The following is a 23108-nucleotide window of genomic DNA, read 5'->3' as shown; positions in this document are numbered from 1 at the left end:
TTTTCCCCAAAACTCTAGATCCCCAAAACTCTAGCGTCGATATCCAGATCTGAGACGGAGGCGGTGGCCTGAGGTGGAGGGCGGCAGATCGTGGGGGAAGAGGAAGTCGCGGTGGCGGGGCGTCAGAGCGGGGCTGCTTCGGTGGCCTCGGATGCTCGGTGGTCGGGAGAGGAAGTCGCAGCGGCGGGGCTGCTTCGATGGCCTCGGATGCTCGGTGGTCGGGAGAGGAAGTCGTAGCGGCGGTGATGAACGGCGGCGGGGCAGGAGATTGAAGAAGAAGACATTTTTCTTTATTTTTTTTATTTTTTCTCCCTATCAAAACGACGTCGTTTTGAACGCGTGGCATTCCACTGTGTAAAAAATGCCAAGTGTAATGCCACGTAGTTTAAAATTTTTTCCACGTGTCAAACATAAGAGTGGCCGGAACTTTCGCCGGGTGCAAATTGCGATTAAATTGAAAGGTCATGTATTCTGGGGCTAATTTTGAAGGTCATGTGCAATATGCAAATCTCAAAATGGTTCGTGTATTTTCCAGCTATTAACCCTTATAAATATTACTACATTTTAAGTGAGACTCTTTATCTATTTACAATACACTAATCATTTTAATCAAAATTCATACAGTCCCTTTCTAGAACTATCTTTTCTAGACGGATGGAGTATAATAAGATAGCTTATGGTAAAACTCTAATAAATAAATATAAAATTTTAAATATGAAAGATCACACACTCAAAAGTCTCAATAAATTGTCAATGAGGCATAGTTCAAGTAGGAAAGTTGAGACCCCCAAAAATTATTCTTTGTGAGAGATTTCAGGTTTTATATTTGTATGATATAGAGGTCCCGCCTGCGTGTGAGTTGCTTATTTAACTATATAATATACATCTCTTTTAATTTTTTTTTTAAAGATTAGTTGCAGTTTCTAGACTGATGCATAAATTTATTTTTTTAAAAAAGTCTCGATAAATTGATTTTTAACTTAACATTGCTTAGCTGGCACGAGAAAAAGGGAACATTCATGTGAAAAACATTTGTTTTTCAGAAAGATGCATGTTTCCATGGTTTGGCACTTCTCCACCGACTTGACTTGTACTTAGGGATGGCAATCTACCCGCGGGTAGTGGATATCCGCGAAAACCCGAACCCATTAGGGTGGGTTTGGATATCATTTGATATCCACGGATAGTTTCGTGGGTACAATTCACTATCTATTTAGTTCGTGGGTATGGGTTTGGATACTTACTATCCATACCCGCGAAACCCATTTACCCGCGAAAAATACCCGTCAATTACCCGTCAAATATCCACAAAAAATTCTATAAAATATGGGCTTTAAATACATATTTTGAGATTATGAGCTAGTATTTTATATTTTAAAATAGGCCCAAACAATAAGGCCCAAAGTCTAACACTGAGCTAAATGAAAGAATGGAAGCTTTTGGACTTGTCTTGAAGATGAAGATGAAGAGTTCAATGAAGAGTGAAAGAATGGAAGCTTTTGGATTTGTCTTGAAGATGAAGATGAAGAGTTCAATGAAGAGAGTTCTATTTCTACTGTCGAGCAATTATAGACATTGTTCTTTGTTGGATTTTATATTTTAGTTGATGAATTTGAACATTGTTCTTTGTGAATTTGAATTTAAACATTGTTCTTTGTGGATTTGAACTATGCTATTTGTGTTGATTTTTTTTTCCTATTAAATTTGTTGTAAATTTATATTTAAATTCTATTTCGTGGGTATCCGGCGGATAGCGGGTATCCGGCGGATAGTGGGTGACGGATACCCGTCGGATAATGGGTTTCGCGGATACCCGACGGATAGCGGGTATCCGCGGGTAGCGGGTTTGGATACCATTTGATATCCATGGATAGTTTCGTAGGTAGCAACCACTATCCATTTAGTTCGTGGGTATGGGTATGAATAGTCACTATCCGTACCCGTCGTACCCGATTGTCATCCCTACTTGTACTTTGAAATTTGACCTATCGTGGTTTTTTACTTTTTTATACTTTGAAATTTGACCTAATGTGATTTTTTTAGTTTAAATTTAAAAATGAGTTAATTTTATATAGAATATTGAATTTTCAAAAAAAAAAATTACAGCTTCACTCACCAATTTTAAAATTTACAATTATTTTTTTATTTTTCTATCTTATTCATTTTCCCGTTAAGCTTAGTGTTGGAGTGGGTATCTTTCGTCCATTTTGCTAACTTTACACACATATTGATATGGTGTTTTAGTAATAAGTAGATTTAAACACGTAGAATTTCAGATGATTACTTCAACATTTAGTTTGATTGGAAAATGGATGGAGAGAAAAAAAATTAGTTAAATAATTTTAAATTCATACACATTTAAAATATATGCAAAAGAAGAATTTTTGAAAGTTCATCAATTTATATCATATAAAAAGGGGAAAATGTGCAGATAGACCCTCTTAGGTGTAGCCCTTATAGCGTATACCTCTCATTTCTCACTGTGTGTGCAACTAAACCCCCGAACTCAAGAAAAAGGGATCAAATACGCCCCTCACCCTAAACGGCGTCTTCTCACCGTCAGTCATCCTTTTTTTTTCTTGTTCTCAACAGATGGTCTGTGCAATCCAGATTTGCCTGCACTCAAAATTCAATACTAATATCCAAAGCAATTGCTTCTATGGAGCTCAATCACCCACCCATGCGGTAATCCCACCCAGTCCGGCAGCTGGAAGCGGCCGGCGTCACCGTTGTTTTGACAGCCAGAAATGAGAAACCGGGCGTCGAAGCCGTCAACCTACTGCACCAATCGGATCTCTTTAATGTACTATTCCATCAGCTTGACATACACTCCCTCGCCCAATTCATCCAAACACGATTCCAATGCCTCGATATTTTGGTAACAAATCACTCAATTTTATTGCGTTGCTTTCATGGATGAGTAGGACTTGTTGAATAAATCATAACTAGTAACTACTTTGGTACTAACCCAAGTACTCCCCTAGTAAAAAATTGGGCGTGGCCCTGAACCACGATTTGAGGGGTGAACATGGTGTCAAGTTGCAGGGCCTCCACGTACGCCTTCTGCCGCACCATCCATTGGCTGGATCCGAAGGGGTCCTTCCACCCCATATAATCCTAGATGTCCACGTGGTACCCCAACAGTATCAACGGCGCCTCCACCACGAAATCCCCTCTCCCCAGCCGCAAGAACAGCAGCTCCGCCTCCGGCGAGCTCGCGCACCCCTGCGACGAGAACAACTCAACCACCACCGGCCCGCCCCCACGCTGCTCGTCCGTCGTCACGTCCGCCGTCACCTTCTCGGTCTCGCGCTGGTGATCGGATTGCCGCCTGAAGCAGCTCAAGAGACGGGGCGCCATTATGTCTAATGTCGTCCCCACAATAAATTAAAAAATAACATGGGCCCCATAATAAATTTAAAAAAAAAATGGGTTGACTGACGGTAGAAGACGCCGTTTAGGGTGAGGGGCGTATTGATCCCTTTTTCTTGAATTCGGGGATTTAGTTGCACACACAGTGAAAAATGAGAGATATACGCTATAAAGGCTACACCTAGGAGGGCCTATCTGCACTTTTTCCTTATAAAAAATTTTAGATCGACTTAAACTAATGCATCTTCAAAGAACATGCATCCAAATCAATTACATATGACTACAAAGAACATGGAATTGTTTTAAAATATTGAAAAATTGACAAAAGTGTTTTAAATTGCCAAAAATTTACGACTCGGACTATTAAATAAACATCGAAAAAAAGTAATATAAAATATACTCCCTCCGTCCCACTATAAGTGAAATTCTTTGTATTTTGGGTGTCCCACCATAAGTGAGATTCTTTCTTTTTTGAGTAAATTTTTATCCTTTAAACATTTTTTCACTTTTTGACCTACACACAAATACATTTTTCTTAATTTTCGTGCCCAAAAAAAATGTCTCACTTATAGTGGGACGGAGGGAGTAATTATAATATTCTTAAGCTCAAAAGTAAAAAGTAACATGACCATAACATTAAAGTTAGAGCTATAATCTAAAATACTCAATCAAAATTCTTCTTCTAAAAAAACCTTGCGACTATAACATTTAAAAAAGAAAAAAAAAATATACTCTGCGTAGTCCAAAATTAATTTTTTTCCACACAATTCTTTCATTCTTTTGCCCTTTCCTTTTCTCTCTCGTTTCCCATATTCATATATTCAGACATTCAAACATAATCGAAAAATACTAGGAATGGAGCAATTCTTTCTCTAAATCTCTGTCGCCATCATCATCACCAACAACATCATCACCTTCTCCATTTTAGCAAAATTCCACCCTTCATTTCTATTTAATTGATTCCTCCAATTCAGGAAACAGGGATTCACCGAGCTGGGCTTCCCTCTTTAGGCAGAGAAAATATTTCACAAAATCAAGAATCTTTGATTTGTTTTTCCACATGAGGTAACTCGAGGTACTGAAGTTTCTTCCCTTTGAAATTGTTTAGCATTAATTAATTGGCTTTTTAGTGGTAATGATTTTGTTGTGCTTATTCTTTTTGTCATGCAAAGATGGTAACATAATGTGCATGCCTTTCTCTTTCCTTTTTTGAGAGCTTTTATGTTTCATAGAATACATCTCAATGGATGGAATGAAACCCATCATTTGATTTTTCATAATACAGTGAACCCACTAAAAAGTTTCCTTTGATTGCGCAATTAATCTTCCCTGTTCATGTAAAAGCCCCAAAAAAATTCAATCTTTTTTCCTTTTTTTAACCTTTTAGGGTTCCTAATTCCTATAGTTCTTGTGGCTGGTTTGAGGGAGTGGAGACTTTAAATTGTTGTATTTAATCGAGAGAGAGGATTATGGAATGATTAGAGGTTGAATTAGAGAAGCCAAGCATGGGTTGGAGTAATTATTGGATTAAATTTGCATTGTCAAACTGCTTTTCATATTATTCATATCCCTTTTTGTGGCAAAGGGTGTGGGAATCTGATCTCCCAAATTTCCGATTTCTCTGATGAAATTAAGGCGAAGAAAATGTATACCTTCTTGTGCCTCTCACCAAGGAGTAAGCTGTTGCATCCATGTTCTTTTAATGCTCGTGTTTCGTTCCTGTGAAAGCGTTGATTTGGCGAGGGAGATGAGAACTCGGAACCTTTATGCTGAAAAATGATAGTGGATTGTGGTTTCTCACCTCGGATTATGTGATGCATTTTCTTCTAGTGTAGCACAATAATCTTAAGTTAATCAATAGTAGTTGATGCTATGTTGTCTAGGAATGAGTTCTATGGCAAACAATCCCAAAACCTTTGGTGTTCGTGTAATTTGCACGGTTGGTTTCTTTATATCTTTTTTAGCCGCTGATATTGATTGCCTGCTCCCATATTGTCTTTTGCTTTTAGTCCCACCCCTTTTGTAGTTGTTGAATCAGTGCTATTTTCAAACTTCAAATGTCGAACCTATGTTTCAAGCTACCCTGTTTGCATATGCGAGGCCAGAACTTATGATCATCATAGTGTTCGGTAGTTTTGTTTTCCTGAGCTTCAATGCTGTTTTCCAGTGTTGAATCTCTGTGTTTCATATTTAGTACTCTCTCTCTCTCTCTCTCCATTATATATGTGTATATATTGTGCTAGTTTCTTTGTATATATCTACAAATCCAGGTGAACTCCAACTTAAATGTTTTGAATCAGTTAAATCTTTCTTGTTTTCTTAAGGGTGTCTGTGTTCAGGTTGATGGAGATGAACTTTACTGGGACGGGAAGAAACGAGACAAAGAATCAGCATGGTCACATAATTCTGCTCACGTAATATCACAGTTAGCTCAGTGCTTTAGTGAGTAGAGATTGTTTTCATTTCACTCCAAATTTGCATCTCTTAATATTCCCCTCCACTCCCCTCTCTGAATTCGATCAGAGTTAAAGAATGCTACTGTTATCATAATTGTCAGTCCAAATAGTCTGTAGTTATGTCTTTTTTTCTTGTATATTCATGTAATAAACGGAGAGGGAAGTGGGGAGTGAGTTTATCCGATCGTTTTTACATTATATATTCTGTTTATTTTGTTCCTGATCCGCTTCTTTCGACGGTAGCTAATGCTATGGTTGGACCACGATCATGGGTAGGAGGATTCTTTAGCCGCGCCAACAATAGAAGATTTGGAAGCTCCCAATTTCTCGACTACAATTTGACCCCTATGCAGGTGATTAGGTTATCTGTACTTAATTTCGTTACTCGTATGTATACTCTGTGTGTGTGTGTGTGTGTGTGTGTGTAATAGTAGAATGACAATAGCTTCGCTGTGGGCGGTGACATTCTGATTTCTGCCAGGAAGAAAGACTGCAAAGCCTTAAACAACGTCTAGGAGTACCTTATGATGAGACGCGGAGCGAACATCAGGTATGCTTTCTGCACGTTTTCCTTTCTTCTCTCGATAATGAACCAAGATGCAGAAAAGGGAAAATGAAACAAACATAAAATACCTAATCTGTGTGAAATTAGCTAATGTGCGTCTTTTCTTCTCCGACTTATGTCCTATATGTAAAGATTCTTTCTCCGAGTAGATATTTTTCAGAGGTGGGGAAATTTCGATTGCGTAACATTTTTCCAATCTTTAACGACTTCATAGTCTGACTCCATTGCCAGGAAGCTCTTCAAGCCTTGTGGGATGCAGCCTTCCCGGATGTTAAGCTTAAAGGTCTGGTATCCGAGCAGTGGAAAGATATGGGCTGGCAGGGAGCAAATCCGTCGACTGATTTCAGGTGCAGTTCCGTCTTTAGCTTCTTCTTCGTGTATGGAAACACCAAAAGCCCTCTCAGCTTGAATTTTCAGATCAACTAGTAGTCTCGTTGCATATGTATGTATTCTTGCTTGCTTGCATATGTATTTGGTTCGATTTTTGTCACCCACATCTTAAGACCTCCCATCTACTCGAACATTTATGTGTATTGTAAGTGAATTCAATCCCTAGATTTCAATTCTTCACATTATATTTCGTATTGGCTTCAGGGGCTGCGGCTTCCTCTCACTCGAGAACTTGCTATATTTCGCCCGAACTTACCCGGTATGTTTTGTCGGCTGCTGCTTCCAAGAGCTTCTAATCCGCGAAAAACTTTTGTAGTTTGGGTATATTACGCTTGCAGCATGGTTTCCAACTAATACGAAACATTTGAAGACTACTTTTAATAGGTTACTTCTAAAGAAAGCTGGAGAGCGTTCGGAATGGGAATACCCGTTTGCTGTCGCTGGCATTAACGTTTCATTCATGCTGATTCAGATGCTCGACTTGCATTCAGGTGCGTGTCGAACAATGGGGTAGTAAATATCACATTTTAACTCAGAGTATGCACGTTTTCTCATAAATATCCCAAGACTTCTCGTTTTTCAAATATAGGATGGGCCCACTTTTCTGGTCTGAAACGTCGTGTTGGCAACCGGAAATCTGCAGCTTTCATTCGAGTACAATTTGATATCGTCCTGGATTTGAAAACGAGAAGTCAATTACTTGGACATTAATATGTCATTATCTAAAGTTTGAGACTTTCTTTGGAAAAAAACGTGCATACTTTGGGCTACAAAGTGATATTTGCCTCAAATGATCAGTGTTTTATGTGTATTCGCTGAAACATTTGAGTCGATTTTCTTTATTTATCATAATCATATCGAACACTCAACTACTTCGTATTTGTTTCTCATCCGTTTAAATTCTTTTTGTTGTTTAAAGTGGAAAAATTAGATCATCTTTCTTCATCTTTTCTTGCAGAAAAGCCCAGATGTCTTCCCGGATTTAACTTTCTCACATTATTAGGAGGTAATATATATAAAAAGTGCTAATTGTGAATTCCTATTTTTTTTCATATTCTATGAAGTTGGTGAATGAATACACGACCTTTGATGATTTTCAAAATTTCCCAAAATGTTAAGATTTCGGTCAAATCGAAATGGAAACTGACTTGGCATCAAGATTTTTAGATATGGGGCTATGATTTCTAAAAATTCCGATGCCGTTTTGATTCGGGTGGAATCTTAATTTTGGAAAATTTTCGAAAATAATCAAAGTACGTGTATTTATTATTCACCAATTTATAGAGCATGGGAAAAACCGAAATTCACTAATAATCTATGGAGTTATAGCCAATTAACCCTAAAAACACTCGAGTCTTGGCATTGTTTTCTCTGCGTTTGTGCTCGATTCTACTTGATGAGAAATGTTCATCGTGCTTCTGCAGAAGACGAAGATGCATTCGACATCCTCTATTGTATCGCTTTCACGATGATGGACGCTCAATGGCTTGCCATGCATGCTTCATACATGGAGTTCAATGTACTCTCTCTCTCTCTCTCTCTAACAAGATAGTAACCTTGCTAATTGCTATTCATTTATTTTGTTTAGGAAGTGCTGCAAGTAACAAGAACACAATTGGAGAGAGAATTGTCTTTAGAAGATGTTCGTAGAATACAGGATTTGCCAGCTTATAACTTTTTGTTTCAGTAGTTATATATACATATATATAAATTCTTCTTCTATTTGCTCTGTTTTCATGGTGTATGTAGAGATGCACCGGGCAGATTAGTTTACCCGGTGCAGCATTTGCCGTCTGTTTCGGGCTTAAGCTCGATACAAGACGAGTCGGATCATGTGGATGCCTGCGGATGTGATATTGGATGTAAATCTTTAATTCATCAGTTGTAGCATCTATGAGATCGAGGTATCCGATGTACAATACATGACATTTTATCATTGTAGGTGCGGTCTTTCTGTTGTAAATTTATCATAAAAAGAGGACATGCTCGTACAATAATTCCTTCGTCTTTGAATAAGTGTCATATTTGAAAATAAAACATATTTTCTAATAAGTGTCATTTGGAATTATATAGGAAATTATTTCATAATTTTCACTTCAATGCAAAATCCTTAATCGTCCGATTTTTCATTTAATGATTAAAGATAAAATATCAATTTACCTACTTTTTATTTATATAATTTTTGATGAAATGAGATACTTAATTAGTTATTTAGAAAGAAATGTTGTAGGTGCTATATTGGTTCAAACGCACTAAATAATGCAATTTTAGACTTTTGAGCATTCTCTTTTCGACTTAATTGGTAAATAAATTATAATTAAGAATATCCCATAATAACAACTTTAATATGTCAACTTTGTAGCATGACATGCGAGAGTTCACTATTCCACAAGTGAGGCATAAAGCAAAATAAATTATGATTATACATCCAATAATACAAATGTTTCTACACAAAATGTTGAGTGGTTTGATGCAATCATCACGCAATGAGGTATAGAAAATTTGTAATGGATAGGAAAGAAAGCATTGAGAATATACTCTAGTGGGATGCAACAATGCTCATGCTCTCTATTTTTTTATTTTTATTTTCAAAGAAATTTGGCGAGCTGATTCTCGATCGTGGCCTAAAATTAATATATTTTGTAAAATTTGAATTTAAAAAAAAAGGGTTCGAAATCATTTTTCAAAAAAGCACCAAAACCCTAAAACTCTCATCGTCTTATTTTTATATGTAATTTTTTTTGTGGTTTTTATTTTTTTAGAAAGGATTATTATTTGTTTATTTGGGTGTATATATATAGTATAACGTTGGTTATAGTAAAAAAACGCATTTAATCGTGAGAATTAAGAATACTGCATTGATATATAAAGGTATTGTATTCGCCGTAAAATTAATTGTACTCAAAATAAATAGAGAAAAAATAGATTTTTCACTCCCTTCAAAATTCAAACTCATATGTTGTATTCATCCATCAAGTTGATGCATCCACTGTAAATTTTTATGATCGAAAATTGAAAATGATTATTCGTTCTTATTTTAAATAAAAATTCACATTTGAACATTTCCCTATATATATAGAGTGTGGTTATAATGAGAATTGCATTTTACGTAGGATGTGAGAACAATGCATCCATTGTTAAACTTAAAGCATCAACTATTAAAATTAATATAATATATTCGAAAAAATTATATATATATATATATATATACACATATTTTTATGTTCAATATTTATTTCAAGTTTGTTCAACTGTTTTTCCATATATTTGGAATGTGTAGAGGACGTATATAATACAAAATTTATTTATTTATTATATAGAACTCATCTAATAAGTAGTCGCTAAATTAAAAATTAGAAATTTGTTAATAATTATAAATATATAAGAAGTATTAAAAGCATATGATTTCAATGTTTCTTATCGCGTTTCGTGTTTCGGTGCTTTATATTTTATTTTGTAATTTACGTACTATTATATATATATTTTTCATCTTATGACATGTTAAACAAAACACTAGCTTATTATAATACATCTTCCGTCTATAAGAAATAGTCTTTTTTGTCATTTTGAGATGTCCAACAAAATTCGTTAATTTTCATTTTCAAAAATTTTATATCACATGGTGGGATCTTTTTTCTACTCACAATATAATTAATTATCATTTTTAACATTATCTTTTAAGTGGAACCATTTCTCCAATTACTAGTTTTAATACATTCAACTGTTTTTATTAAAATTCGTGTTGTCTTATTTTAGAATTATTTTTTTATGGACGAATTTAGTATTGTTTTATTTAATATAGGAAATCTCTTGCAGCATTGATCATTTTTGACAAATTGTTTGTCAATTCCTATGTAGGAGTATTATTGTTTGGAAGTTGATTGTTGGTTGTTGCACTTGCAATTGTGATTTAATGTGACGTCGTTTTTTTCAATGATAATAAATGTGGATCATTTTTTTATTTTTATTTATCTATTTCAAGTGGGTGATCACTTGGGGAAAAAAAAGTCAAATTAAAACCAGATTTCCTAGTCATGGAGAAAATTTCAATTTCTATCTCCAACAACCAACCAAGAGCAGTGTGCAATAGTGATAGATCATATATAGATGTGATTCACTTCAATAAATTTTATAAATATATATTCTTTTGAGTTATGGGGATTTTCTCTTTTAGTAGTTGGTGGAGCTCTTAGTTTTCGATTTCAAGATCGACACTCATCAACTAGATCTACAAAATTAAAATTATAAGTTAAAATGTATCATTGGAAAATATGTTTTCGAAATCTTTTGTGAAACTTAGGATGAACATGTTTTGACAGCAAAGCTTAATTTAACCACAATTTTTTCAGTCAGACAGTATGTATAAGTAAGACGAATCGGGTTGGGGTGAATATGAGCGTGGATCACGGGTTTGAGCCGAATAATTTAAAGTAATTATTATTGTGATAAGAAGTAATAATCGACATAAAGAAATGTAATGTTTTCGAAACATTACCTTTCATTATATCAATAATTATTTTTTATGTGTACGTGTGGTGGCCTAGTGGTAGGAAGTTAATGCTCAAGACTTGAGGTCCTGATTTCAAGTCCTCCGTCAGCGATCTTTAAAATTTATTTATTTATTTATTTAATATATAAAAAATTACTTTTTATTACAATAATAATTATTTGACCATAATAAGTACATTGCCATCGGTCTTTAAAAATTCTTTATTTACTTATGTAATTTATCAAAAAAAATTATTTTTTGTTACAATAATAATTACTTCACCAAAATAAGTATATTGTCGGCGCGCCCTCTACTCTGCGCCTGCATCCTCAGCTGCTCTGCCAGTTAGGACTGGTTGAAAATTTTGAATTATTTGAAATAACTATTATTGTGATGAAAAGTAATAATCGACATGAAGAAAAAGTATTGCTCTTGAAACATTGTCTTTCTTTATATCAATAATTACTTTTTTTATAACAATAATTATTTTTATGGCCCGCACATAAAAGTAACTCACGATTCACCCCAGTCTCGATCCGATTCATTTTTTCCGTACATTTAATCTCATAAGAGACCCATTCTAATTTAATTGATAAGATAATTTATCTTTAATTAATAAATTGAGGATTCTAATCATACAGTATACGTGAGCGTGAGCGTGAGCGTGAGCGTGAGCGTGAGCGTGAGCGTGGATATCTAACTTTAAAAAAATAGGATGAATTTATTTTAATAAATCCAATCTAATAGAATATTATGTTTCGTTTATTTATGTTAAATATTTGATATAGATGTCTCACCCTGTCAGTGTCGAACTAATGGACACTTTTGTGCATGATTTTTTCTAGAAGTTATGCAGGTAATTTTCAACTTGTATAAATTAATGGACCATCTTCTTTTAGGAACTAGCTTCATAACACGTGCCTCATACAAAAGAAATTTTTAATTTTTAAAATTGAGACATTTACACATCAAATTAAGACATATTCTACATAAAATCAAAACAAAGCAAATAAAACAGGAGAATAACTCAAATAATAAAAGACTTTGACCCTAGGAATGTACTATTGTTAATCAAATACATGCATTCAACCTATTGATTCAATTACCAATTTTAATCCAGCACTGATGAAATATCACAACACTATTCATAATCTTCTCTAACGAACAACTATGAAGTATATTACTCCCTCCGTCCCGCTTCAAATGTCTCATTTCTTTTGGGCACGGAGATTAAGAAATGTGTAAAAAGTAGATAAAGTGGGTATAAAGTAGATAAAGTGTGTTGGTGGAAATTATTTAAATATTAGGTATAGAGAGAGAGAGTGTATTGCCAAAAAAGAAATGAGACATTTGGAGTGGGACAACCCAAAATAGAAAATGGGACATTTGAAGTGGGACGGAGGGAGTAATAAACACATTATCACATTCAAGACTCAAAGGAATGAATTAACTCCAAATGGCACACAAAGAATAGCTTTCTATAGCTCACCTATCACATTCAAGACTCAAGGCAAAACTATATGATGCATTTCTGAATCGGCTGGACAATTATCACATTCAAGACTCAAACTGAACAGCTAGACATGTAAATTATTGATCAAGTAATTCACAAGAAATCAAGCACCAGAAATCATAAATCACAAGCTGGAGAAAAAATTGATATCAATAAATCAAATACTCCCTCCGTCCGCCAAAAGTATGGCACTTTGGCTGGGCACGGAGATTAATAAAATTGGTGATGATGTTGATGTAGTGGAGAAAGGGTCCCACCACTTTTTGAGATGTGTGGTTGAGATTAAATTTGGGGTGGGTTTTTTGTAAATAAAGAGTGTTTGTAAGGATAAAATATAAAGGTGGATGGTGGGACCATGGCTTAAAAAGGAAAGTGGAATACTTTTTGCGGACGCCAAATATAGTAATTGTGCCATACTTTTGGCGGACGGAGGGAGTAACACATATTCAATCAACTATGTACAAACCCTAAGTTCAGATAAAAGAACTAGCCAGAATCAGAAAATAAATCAAAAGCATAATAAATAAGAAAGCAATAATAAAAACTGAATTATAAGGTTTCCCGGACACCTAAAAATAAGGTTTCCCGGACGCGCGGCGGGCTCAGTGGCGACCGCCGCTCTCCAGGCCAAAAAACTGCATTTTCGGCGACCGTCCCGGCGGTCGCCGAGTTTCCGATGGTCTTTCCGACTATTGCCAGCCAACGCACAAAATTTGCTCATAAGGCGGCGGTCGCCACGATTTCGCTGTTGCGCGCAACTTTCTTGTTTTGATCATATCTCCCTCGTCTGAATTGTAATTTGCTATCTGTTTGCTCTCACGAACTCGTATCGAGACGAACTACAACTTATATTTAAGACAGTTTTTCCAAATTCGAACTCAATATTCCTGTAAATTCCATCAAAGTTCGAGCAAGTATCATATTTCACAAGATAGAGCAATATAAGCACAAAACAACTATCCAACACTCAATTTCCTATAAAATTGACATCATATGAACACTAAAATCATGGAAACATGAGTGTTATCAATATATATATATATATATATATATATATATAAGTCAATAACTTTTTCGAATAAGTCAAGAGACCGCATGGACAGACATATACACATAAAACACGCCTCTTCTAGGATTTGAACCCAACGGAAATGTATGTTCAATAGAATTGTTGGCATATTCCGTAAAATCATTAGCGTATTCGGACCGGTTAGAGATTCATTCTACATTCTCTCAGTATTTAGCATCCTTTATTGATCATCTCTCTCTCTCTCTCTCTCTCTCTCTCTCTCTCTCTTTATATATATATATATATATATATATATATATAGGGGAAGGCTAAAATAAGAACGTTTCTTAAAATATAAATTAAGAACTATTTTCAGCCCTTAGATCATCAAGATCTACAGTTGATTCATCACCTTGTTGGATAAATTCATGGTCCTGAGTTCGAATCTCAAAGCTAGCAAAAAATTATTTTTTGCAATTCATACCTTTATACAGTTTATTCATGCGTGTTATACATAAAATTCATGCATTTTTGCTGGTTCGTAATTCTTAAAATAAGAGTGGTTTATTGAATAACCGCTCCCTATATATATATATAGGGGAGGGCTACGGTAAAAACACTTCTTAAAATATAAATATAAACATTTTTTAATGTACGAATTTTATCCAACATAGTTATGAATTCATCAAACATGGTTACGAATTGTGAAAAATAATTTTTTGCTACTTTTGGGATTCGAACCCAGGACCACGAATTCATCCAACAAGGTTACGAATCAATCGTAGATCTTGATGATCTAAGGGCTGAAAATTGTTTATATTTTATATTTTAAGCAGTGTTTTTATTTTAGCCCTCCCCTATATATATATATATATATATATATATATATATATAGGGGGAAGGCTAAAATAAGAACGCTTCTTAAAATATAAATTAGGAACCATTTCCAGCCCTTAGATCATCAAGATCTATGGTTGATTCATCACCTTGTTGGATAAATTCATGGTCCTGAGTTCGAATCCCAAAGGTAGCAAAAAATTATTTTTCGCAATTCATGCTTTTATACAGTTTATTCATGCGTGTTATACATAAAATTCATGCATTTTTGCTGGTTCGTAATTCTTAAAATAAGAGTGGTTTATTGAATAACCGCCCCCTATATATATATATATATATATATATATATATATATATATATATAGGGTTGCGCTAAAATAAGACTTAGTCTTAACCTATAAAATAAGACACAATCTCAGCGCTCCATCTCACTAAAATAGACGGCCAGATGTTGTTTGAATGGATTAAAATGTAATCAGCCGAAAATGCAAAACAAGGTTAACAATGTCATTACATTTTCATTAATTAATTGCATCCCATAATTTAAGGGATCACGTTGATACACTTTACAATACATATCTTTTTCATTCATCCATATTTTCCCACGTCCGTTAATAGAGATAAATGATTCGAGAGTCTTCATCGTCTTCACGCTAGCAGCCTTCCAGTTTATATGGAAAATCCAGGTTTTCATGAATTTTCCCAGAACTGATTTTTATTTTTGTTTTTTCGATGACTTCGATACCTGTAAGTAAGACATGTAGTTGTACTATTATATATACTATTTTACTTCTCTGAAAATCCTTCCACTAATATCAATGGTTGTTTTATTGCTTCACAAAATATAATACCAAATACGATTATTAAGTGTTTTGTTTATTTAATTTATTATATAAGCTATGTTTTTATTTCATGATTATACATGTAATTATTCATACCGAGAGTATATTTTGATTCATTAATAGATCAAAAATCATACCTTGTAATCATGTATTATTTGATTCGTTCAATAACAGCGTGTTCCAAGGATGATTCCTATACGTAGTAAGATCAAAGATTAGCTATTTAGATTCATGCACATAGAACTTTTTATTCACGAACGTACTAATATTTATTCATGCAATTACCATAATTTTATTCATTCATGATATGAAAAGTTGTAGTTTGATTCAGATGTTTTATGTGGATCCAAACTTCCATCTGAAATAACGTTCCATCCTCCCGATCCTATAAAAACAAAGGGTAGTGGGAAGTGTTTGAAGTCTACTTATGAGAAAGAGCTTCTTAAGGCCAAGAAATCGAAGAGACGATGCAAGAAATGTGAATTTATGGTTCGCCATGATTCACGCAATTGTGGAAAGGTCGTAGAGGAGGATAGCGATGATGATTAATATTATAGCCACAATTTATTCTTACATTTTTTAGTTTTTCAGTTGGGTTTTAATGATTTTGGGTTTTTTTTAATGGCTTTTGAACTTGAATACATTTTCAGCCTTTATAAAGTTTTTTATGATCTATATTTTTATTTTTATAATTGCATGAATATGAAACACTTTACGTATGAACAAAAAATATAAGTTCAGATGAATTAAAATTGTGTATGAACAATTACACGTTTTTTAATGAAACCTGAAATCCTCAAGACATGGGATTTTTTTCACCTATTCTATGAACGTTATCCTTGAATTAATATTAATCAATTGAGGTATGAACGAAATATGTAAGTTCACTTGAATCGAAAATTGCGTATGAATAATTTCAGTTTTCCAATGAAAAATGAAATCTTCAAAAAATGGGATTCCAGCCGTGGATTGCCATATTACATACTATTATAATTATATATTTACGAATTTTTAGGCACTTACCATATGAACAAATTTATCAAGTAAGTACGAATATTATTATATATGAAGTCCAACATAGAGACTTTTTGTTCGCCATGACTCATGCAATTGAGGATAGGTCATTGAGGATGAGAGCAATGATGATTAACATTACAATGACATTTACTTTATACATTATTTAGTTTTGCAGTTGGATTACCATGATTTTATTCATAAACTATACTCATAAAATTCATTTTATTATCCCACATATAAATATTAAAATGCAACTTAAAGAAAATTACCAACCACATTCCATCACACAGTAGTTACACATCGATCCGCAACAATTTATCTAATATTCATAATACAACTATAAATAATTCATATTGATAAATGATAAGTAAATTCATTCATACTAAAACATATAACAAATATTGCTTAACCTAAAATTTAAAAAAATGAGAGACAACCACACACAAATACGGTACCCTAATTTTCTGAATCTTTGCTAAATGTCATCGGAAAAAAAAAAAAAAACAAATTGATTAACTTATAATTTTTTAAGTGTAAATGTACCACAAATTTAATTATTATTCACCATATACGTGTAATACCCGGGCTTTTGATGACGTGTTTAATTTCTTGAGTTTGAGTAATTAGGGTTTAGATCCCTTGTTTGATTTACTTTGTAAAGAGATGAAGAGTTATATGAAGTTTTGTTGTTATATTTTAAAAATGTTGAGATGTTCTTTTGATGATGTGAGAATGATGTGGATTTTATATCCGTATTTGAGTTTGAGTATTCAAATAATTCTAGATAATTATTTGAATGAGAACGGTGAACTCGGAAGTGAAATCTGAGTCCGTTAAGACGTTTTTGAAATTTTTGACTTTTTGACGATGAATAGTAAAATACGGCTATTTCGTCTTTTTGTCGACTTTCAAAATCTTACGTGCACGTCGTCGAGAAATATTCTTAGTTTTTCGATACGAGTCCAATAATGAAAGTTTTTATTTTTGGACGACGAGTGAATAGTAAACCGGGATTTCTCGATAAACGAACCGAGCTCGTTTATCAGAATTTCGAGAACGAGCTTGCGTTTTCTATATTTATATGGAATTACGAGTGTAATGAAAGTGAGTAGAGGTTGAGAGGGCGAGTAACGAAGAGTATGGGTTGTTAGTCGTTAAAACGAGACGAGACGAGACGAGACGAGATATTTAACGACTAAATATCTAACCCTACCCCACCAAAACCACCCCCCAACCGCCCAAGTTCAGTCAAACACTCTTAACTCACGTTGATTTTCAGCCCACACACAACTCACACACACTAACACCTAAAACACACACACCATTCACGCATATACCATTTTTTAGCTTGAGCTCAAGCTTTTGAGCTCCGATTTGAGCACCGAGATGAACGCCGATCATCTTTTCGATCACGTATCTAAGTAGGTAAGATCTCTACCTACGTTTTGATGGTTTTCTTTTCGATTTTCGTCGACGTCGAAAAACGTCGATTCTCGACTTTATTTTGAAACGACGTCGGATCGTCGTGAAATTTTAGTATGTTGTTCTTGGGTAGATGTTGAGCATGTTTAATGAAGGGAGTAAGAACGGAACGAACCGTAGCTATGAAACCCATGAGGGCAGCCCCGTTTTTCACATATTAGCTTGTCTTTCGATTTTTGTTTGATCGTTTTGACTTGATATTTGTGCTTAGGGGTATGCTAGAATCGATATATATTAAATTCGTATTTTTCCAAGCACGAAAATTGTATAAATTTTTAGAGTATGATTATTTAAATTCGTGAAGTTAGAGACGTTGCATAATGAATATTATTGCGTATATGTGTTCTACGATATCACATGAGCATGCTAATTGATTTACAATTTATGGATGATAATTGTTGAACGAAATTAAAACTGGAATTCTGTCAAAATTTTACAGCAGTTTCAAGCTTATGTTTCGATGAGTTTTCATTGCTTGATGGCTCTGAAATTTTAGTATGTTTATCTATGATATGTGTATTTCGTTGCTGCAAAATTTCATGTCTTTTGGATGATGTTTGCTATTTTAAAGATATTTTGAAAAATCCTTGACAGAATCTGTCAACTATTGGTAGACTTCACAAAAACGTTTATATCTATTAATCCATGAAGGATTTTGCATCACCATTTTTTTTTTAAACGAAACTAGACTTCAATACTTTTCTAAAAACATAAGATTTCGATTTTTATGACCTCTGAAACAGAGCAGTTTATTATTTCAAAAATGCCCTGTTCTGCTGTCATATTTTTCCAACAGTAAAAGTGTATGAGTTTCATTGTTTATTTGGCAGATCATATGAACGTTTTCTCTTGTGAAATTTTAACCAAATCTTCAAGGATACCTTTAGTTTTGGCTGATTAAATTTGATGGAATTTTATTAAGGTGTGACTTGGTTTCTAATGGCCTAAACAAAATTGGCAGAAACTGTCAATCTTTGACAGCCTGCACTAAAAGAGCAATATCTCCAAAAACCTTTAACCTTTTTGGTTAACTACCATTTTTAGATTGAACTACACTTCATGAAGGTTTTGAGATCAATTGGTATGAGAGTTTATGATGATTGAGTTGGTTGTTATGAATTTTTAAAGATGACACAAAAACAGCAAAACTTTCTAGAAAACAATTTGATTATATTTGTTTTGATGGATGATACGATATGACTAAATGGTGTGAGTTGTGAGAGTTATGATTAACGCACATAAATGTTGGTATCTGACACTCGAACAATTGGTGTCGAGTATAAATGATAGTTTACTGATAAAGAGTTTTGATGATTTTGAATTGTTTGGTTTGCATTGAAAAGATGTCAAGATGTTAAGTTTTGAGTCGAGAGACGAGTTCACGTAGTGAGATTCACGCGATGAAATCTCGTGGCTGACATTTTATATGAATGGGTCATGCCGAAATTTTTAGTGAAATTAGGATTTGAGCATAGTCAATTCTTGTTGACCCGTGACTCAAATACATGCCTAATGGAAAGTTTAACTTTCTAATTGGTTAATTAGACGAGATGAGAGCGAATAGATCTGCTAAGAAAGTGGACTTTTCGATGTGTTAAATATTTCTTTTAATTGAAGTGCTGTTAATTATAACATAAGGATGTTATAATTAATGAGTAATGACGAGAGATAATAATTGTTATATTGATTAACAATCAAGAGAGATGAACATTAGAGATACTAATGTTTCATAAAAGAGATTAGATTATTAATCGAGGTTTCTTTTATAACTTCTCACCAATTCTTCATAACAATGAAGGTCCTTTTGGGAAGTAACGACTTGAGGGAGAGAGTGACGTTACTCATTGATACAGAGACACAACGAGGTGGGCATTACTTTTACTATACGTATATAGAGATCCCCTACGTATCGTAGGCCTCTTATACGAATGAATGCATGAGATGATCTAACTGTTAATTTCAGTTTCATATATATCAAATGAGTTTAAATGTTACATTCAAGCAAGTTATTTCATGACAAAATCTTTGAGTTAAAGTTATTTCAAGTATTGTCTTGCCATAAAATGTTTCAATTTTAGTATGATATCTATCTGCTTTGGCTTTGCCAATGATGAAATCGAATTCGGGTCCTGAGCAGTTGATAGCTATCCTGCCAGGGCTAGTGTACACCAGTGACCGTGAGTCATCTAGCGGGTTGGCCGGTCAAGTGACCGTGAGAGGTGGCCACCTCTCCGGCACAAAGTTCCAGATATGATAGATTACAAAAGAACTTAGTCTGATCAGACGAACTTTAAGAATCACAAATGAACTTAGTAAGCTTGGGCATTTTTAGCGAAAAACTCCCTTGCTGTACTGATTATGATGGCATGACAATTTACAGTTTTGAAGCATGTATTTTTATACCTAGGCATACGTGCCCACTGAGTGCTTTTGTACTCAGCCCTGCATATGTTTTCTAAATGTGCAGGTTGAGCTGATGTGATGATGGTGCTGCAATGAGCGGAGTCTCCAGGGTTGTTAATAAATAGTTAACCTGTCTAGAATATGTCTTCATACATATGTCTAGCTACTTTCCGCTGCAAGATGTTGTTGATGTTATAGTATGTTATGTCATACTTTGAGTCTTAAGAGAATGGTTTCATATGATGTATAACTTGATTAATGATATTAATTAAGTTTTATGTTGTCTTTCATAGACTGTTCAAAAGAGTATTAATGAGTAAATACGACGATTTTTCTTAAATTGAGTAAGATTTACGGTTTCAAATGACGCCCCTTTCTTCCCCTTATTCTTTAACCCCATCCCTAGTCGTAGATCACTCGGCTTAACTATCCTTAGTTAAGGCGGGCTGTGACAGAGTGGTATCAGAGCGAAGGAAAGCTCTGAATTAGAAGTCTTGAGTTTAGTCTAGAATGAGTCACTAGACTAATAGTTATTAACAACCGTGAGCTCAGCGCACCATCACACCAGGCTCAACGAGGTATGTAAAATTTCAAAGTTTATTTGACGTTAAATTTTGAAGAGCACGATGTTGAGGTTATATGATGAGTTATGATGTTATGCTTTGAAGATGCATAGTTTGAGTTTGAGGATGACAACATGATTAATAATGAGTTATTATGTTGTAAGAGCATATGTTGACGTTACATGATGAATCATGAGAGCGTTTATATCATATGATGTTATATGATTGAAGATGCATAATTATGAGTTATGATGTGATGTATTTGAGATGTTTTGTGATGAGAATTGTTTGAGCAGTTGTGATAAGTCACGATGATTTAGATGAAGGAATCTAATGTCATTGTTAAGAGATATTTTCTACTAAGTAGAAGGATGAAATGAGAACTTAGAGCTAAAGCTTGAGAGAATTAGCAATTGCTTTAAGTACTTGTTGGTTTGAGTTATGAGTTTGAGTTATGAGCTTGAGTATAATAGCATGATTAATGATGAGTTATTAGCATGCTGCAATGAGATATTGTACGATATGTTGAGTTGTTTGGTGACGCGAGTTTTGCTCACGCAACCTTAATGGTACTTGAGGAGGTATCATGAGCCATAGTCTTTGGAGATGGCTTTGAGAGAGAATTGTTGAGTTGTCTTACTGAGTCACGATGATTTAGATTAAGGGATCTAATATCATTGTTTAGAGAGATTCCCTACTAAGTAAAGATGGGACGAGATGAGAATTTAGATGTTTTGAGCTTGAATTTTAAGATAACAGTACTACTTAATAGGAGTTTTGCTAAGTTATGTTTTGTTTATTTCTGTTGCTGGAGCCAAGTAGAGTTAGTTCCTAGAGTCACCTTTAAGTTCTCCTTATAGGTTGGCCAGCACTGTTGGCACTGCACGAAAGTGGACTGTTGTGAGATCGAACTCAGGAAAGATCGGCTACGAGGACGAGGCGTACAGTATGTGGTACAGAGATACCCTAGCAGATTTTCAAACACATGTTCATAGACTATGAAAGGATGAAAGCCTTATGGTTGTTACTAGACTGGATGGCATCGTGCACCTAGTCCCCGTGCTACCAATCGAGTGGTAGGATTGAGCAAGGAAGAAAGCCACTCAATATGATGGGACATGTCGTCTTGAGCATTGGACCCACAGGAGATGGGATTTGTTACAGATACCCAGATTTTCTATGCGGATCTACTGACCGGATGCTTGTTTTCTACCAGGGACTCTAGAAGAGTGTAGTAGATATCGAGTCGATCCTTGAGTATCAGTTACCAAAGATGATAAAATGATAAACGATAATGAGGATGAGAAGTAGCCGAGGAGGGCTAGAGTTGATGAGGATGAGAAGAGAAGTCGATGTAGGCTAGAGCTAAGGATGATCTTGAGAGTATGCGCGGTACACCCTCGTTTTTGATTAGTTGCAATTACATTGCGATGTATATAACTTACTTAGGAGATACTGGTACTTGAGATTTTGACATGATGATAGATAAGCATGCGAATTTAGTACCCTACTGATGTTAAATAGATGGATGTTCCTAGTGTGCTAAAGTAGCAACTAGATGAGTTAACTGGTAGCAATTACCGTAGGAGGTCCAGACCGAGACATAGTACTATTAATGGTGTCGGTTTAGAAGGGACATCACGATAGATACTATGGTTTTCGTAGGGTTTAAATAACCCCTTTATGTAAGCCCTCTAAAAAGAGGCATTCTACTGATGGATATATTAGGTTGACCAGAGTGGTCTTTTTGTTAGCATTTCGTGAGTGCTTATTGCCTTACAGATGAATGTTAAGGTGACCGTGAGGGTTTCCTTAAAGTTGAGTTAGTAAATTGAACTTGAGTTTCGAGGATGCTTAGAGCGTTGGTCGAGTTGAGTTTTCCTTTTGTGATTTCAAAAATGCCTCAAAGATGTCATCAAGAGTGTGATGTGAAGGATAGGCAGGATAATACTCCGCCACCACCACCGCAACATGAGAGGAGAGTAAAAAAATATTGAACTTTCGAAACAAGCGTCTAGAACATAGGACCCTGAGTTTAAGCTTTTAGCTTGCTGGTGTGAACTTAAGTTTTGTTATGTATAGTATGTTGAGGGTTTAGAAGACACAGAATTTCCAAGTTCGGGATAGTATATCCCGTGTGACTGGGGAGTGATTATGTTGGACCTGGCCA

General features: G+C 34.7%; 1 protein-coding gene and 1 long non-coding RNA gene across 9 annotated transcripts; both read left to right on the top strand.

Annotated features, from left to right (window-relative positions):
• The first annotated feature begins 4525 nt into the window (after window positions 1-4525).
• LOC131012546 (uncharacterized) lies at window positions 4526-8780 on the top strand. Of its 8 annotated transcripts, none has more exons than XM_057940532.1 (10): window positions 4526-5047; window positions 5712-5814; window positions 6105-6181; window positions 6310-6378; window positions 6608-6740; window positions 6988-7042; window positions 7168-7274; window positions 7742-7789; window positions 8208-8302; window positions 8372-8780. In XM_057940532.1, exons 1-10 carry the CDS (start codon window positions 4997-4999, stop codon window positions 8471-8473), a joined length of 840 nt encoding a protein of 279 aa, XP_057796515.1. In that variant the 5' UTR covers window positions 4526-4996; the 3' UTR covers window positions 8474-8780. The 8 variants fall into 8 exon arrangements, with proteins under 8 accessions (XP_057796515.1, XP_057796512.1, XP_057796513.1 ...); XM_057940529.1 differs by having other exon boundaries at window positions 4531-5047; window positions 6072-6181; XM_057940530.1 differs by having other exon boundaries at window positions 4532-5047; window positions 6072-6181; window positions 6625-6740; window positions 7154-7274.
• Window positions 8781-17685: 8905 nt separating this feature from the next.
• On the top strand, window positions 17686-20665 carry LOC131012544 (uncharacterized). The gene is made up of 3 exons (XR_009097368.1): window positions 17686-17915; window positions 19771-19837; window positions 20440-20665. It is a non-coding gene; the product is annotated as an uncharacterized LOC131012544 (long non-coding RNA).
• The last annotated feature ends 2443 nt before the right edge of the window (window positions 20666-23108 follow it).

This window comes from Salvia miltiorrhiza, chromosome 2, assembly GCF_028751815.1.
Source record: "Salvia miltiorrhiza cultivar Shanhuang (shh) chromosome 2, IMPLAD_Smil_shh, whole genome shotgun sequence".
Taxonomy (NCBI): domain Eukaryota; kingdom Viridiplantae; phylum Streptophyta; class Magnoliopsida; order Lamiales; family Lamiaceae; genus Salvia; species Salvia miltiorrhiza.
The sequence above is the reverse complement of the archived record's forward strand: the minus strand, read 5'-3'. Positions and strand labels throughout refer to the sequence as shown.

What these genes read in the sequence shown, in the direction of transcription:
- LOC131012546 (XM_057940527.1), top strand. Translation starts at nt 5,240, where the DNA reads ATGCTATGTTGTCTAGGAATGAGTTCTATGGCAAACAATCCCAAAACC. An exon ending in ACAATTTGACCCCTATGCAG is followed by an intron (nt 6,182 to 6,309) that starts GTGATTAGGTTA and finishes GATTTCTGCCAG; the next exon opens with GAAGAAAGACTGCAAAGCCT. An exon ending in ATTTCGCCCGAACTTACCCG is followed by an intron (nt 7,043 to 7,167) that starts GTATGTTTTGTC and finishes TACTTTTAATAG; the next exon opens with GTTACTTCTAAAGAAAGCTG.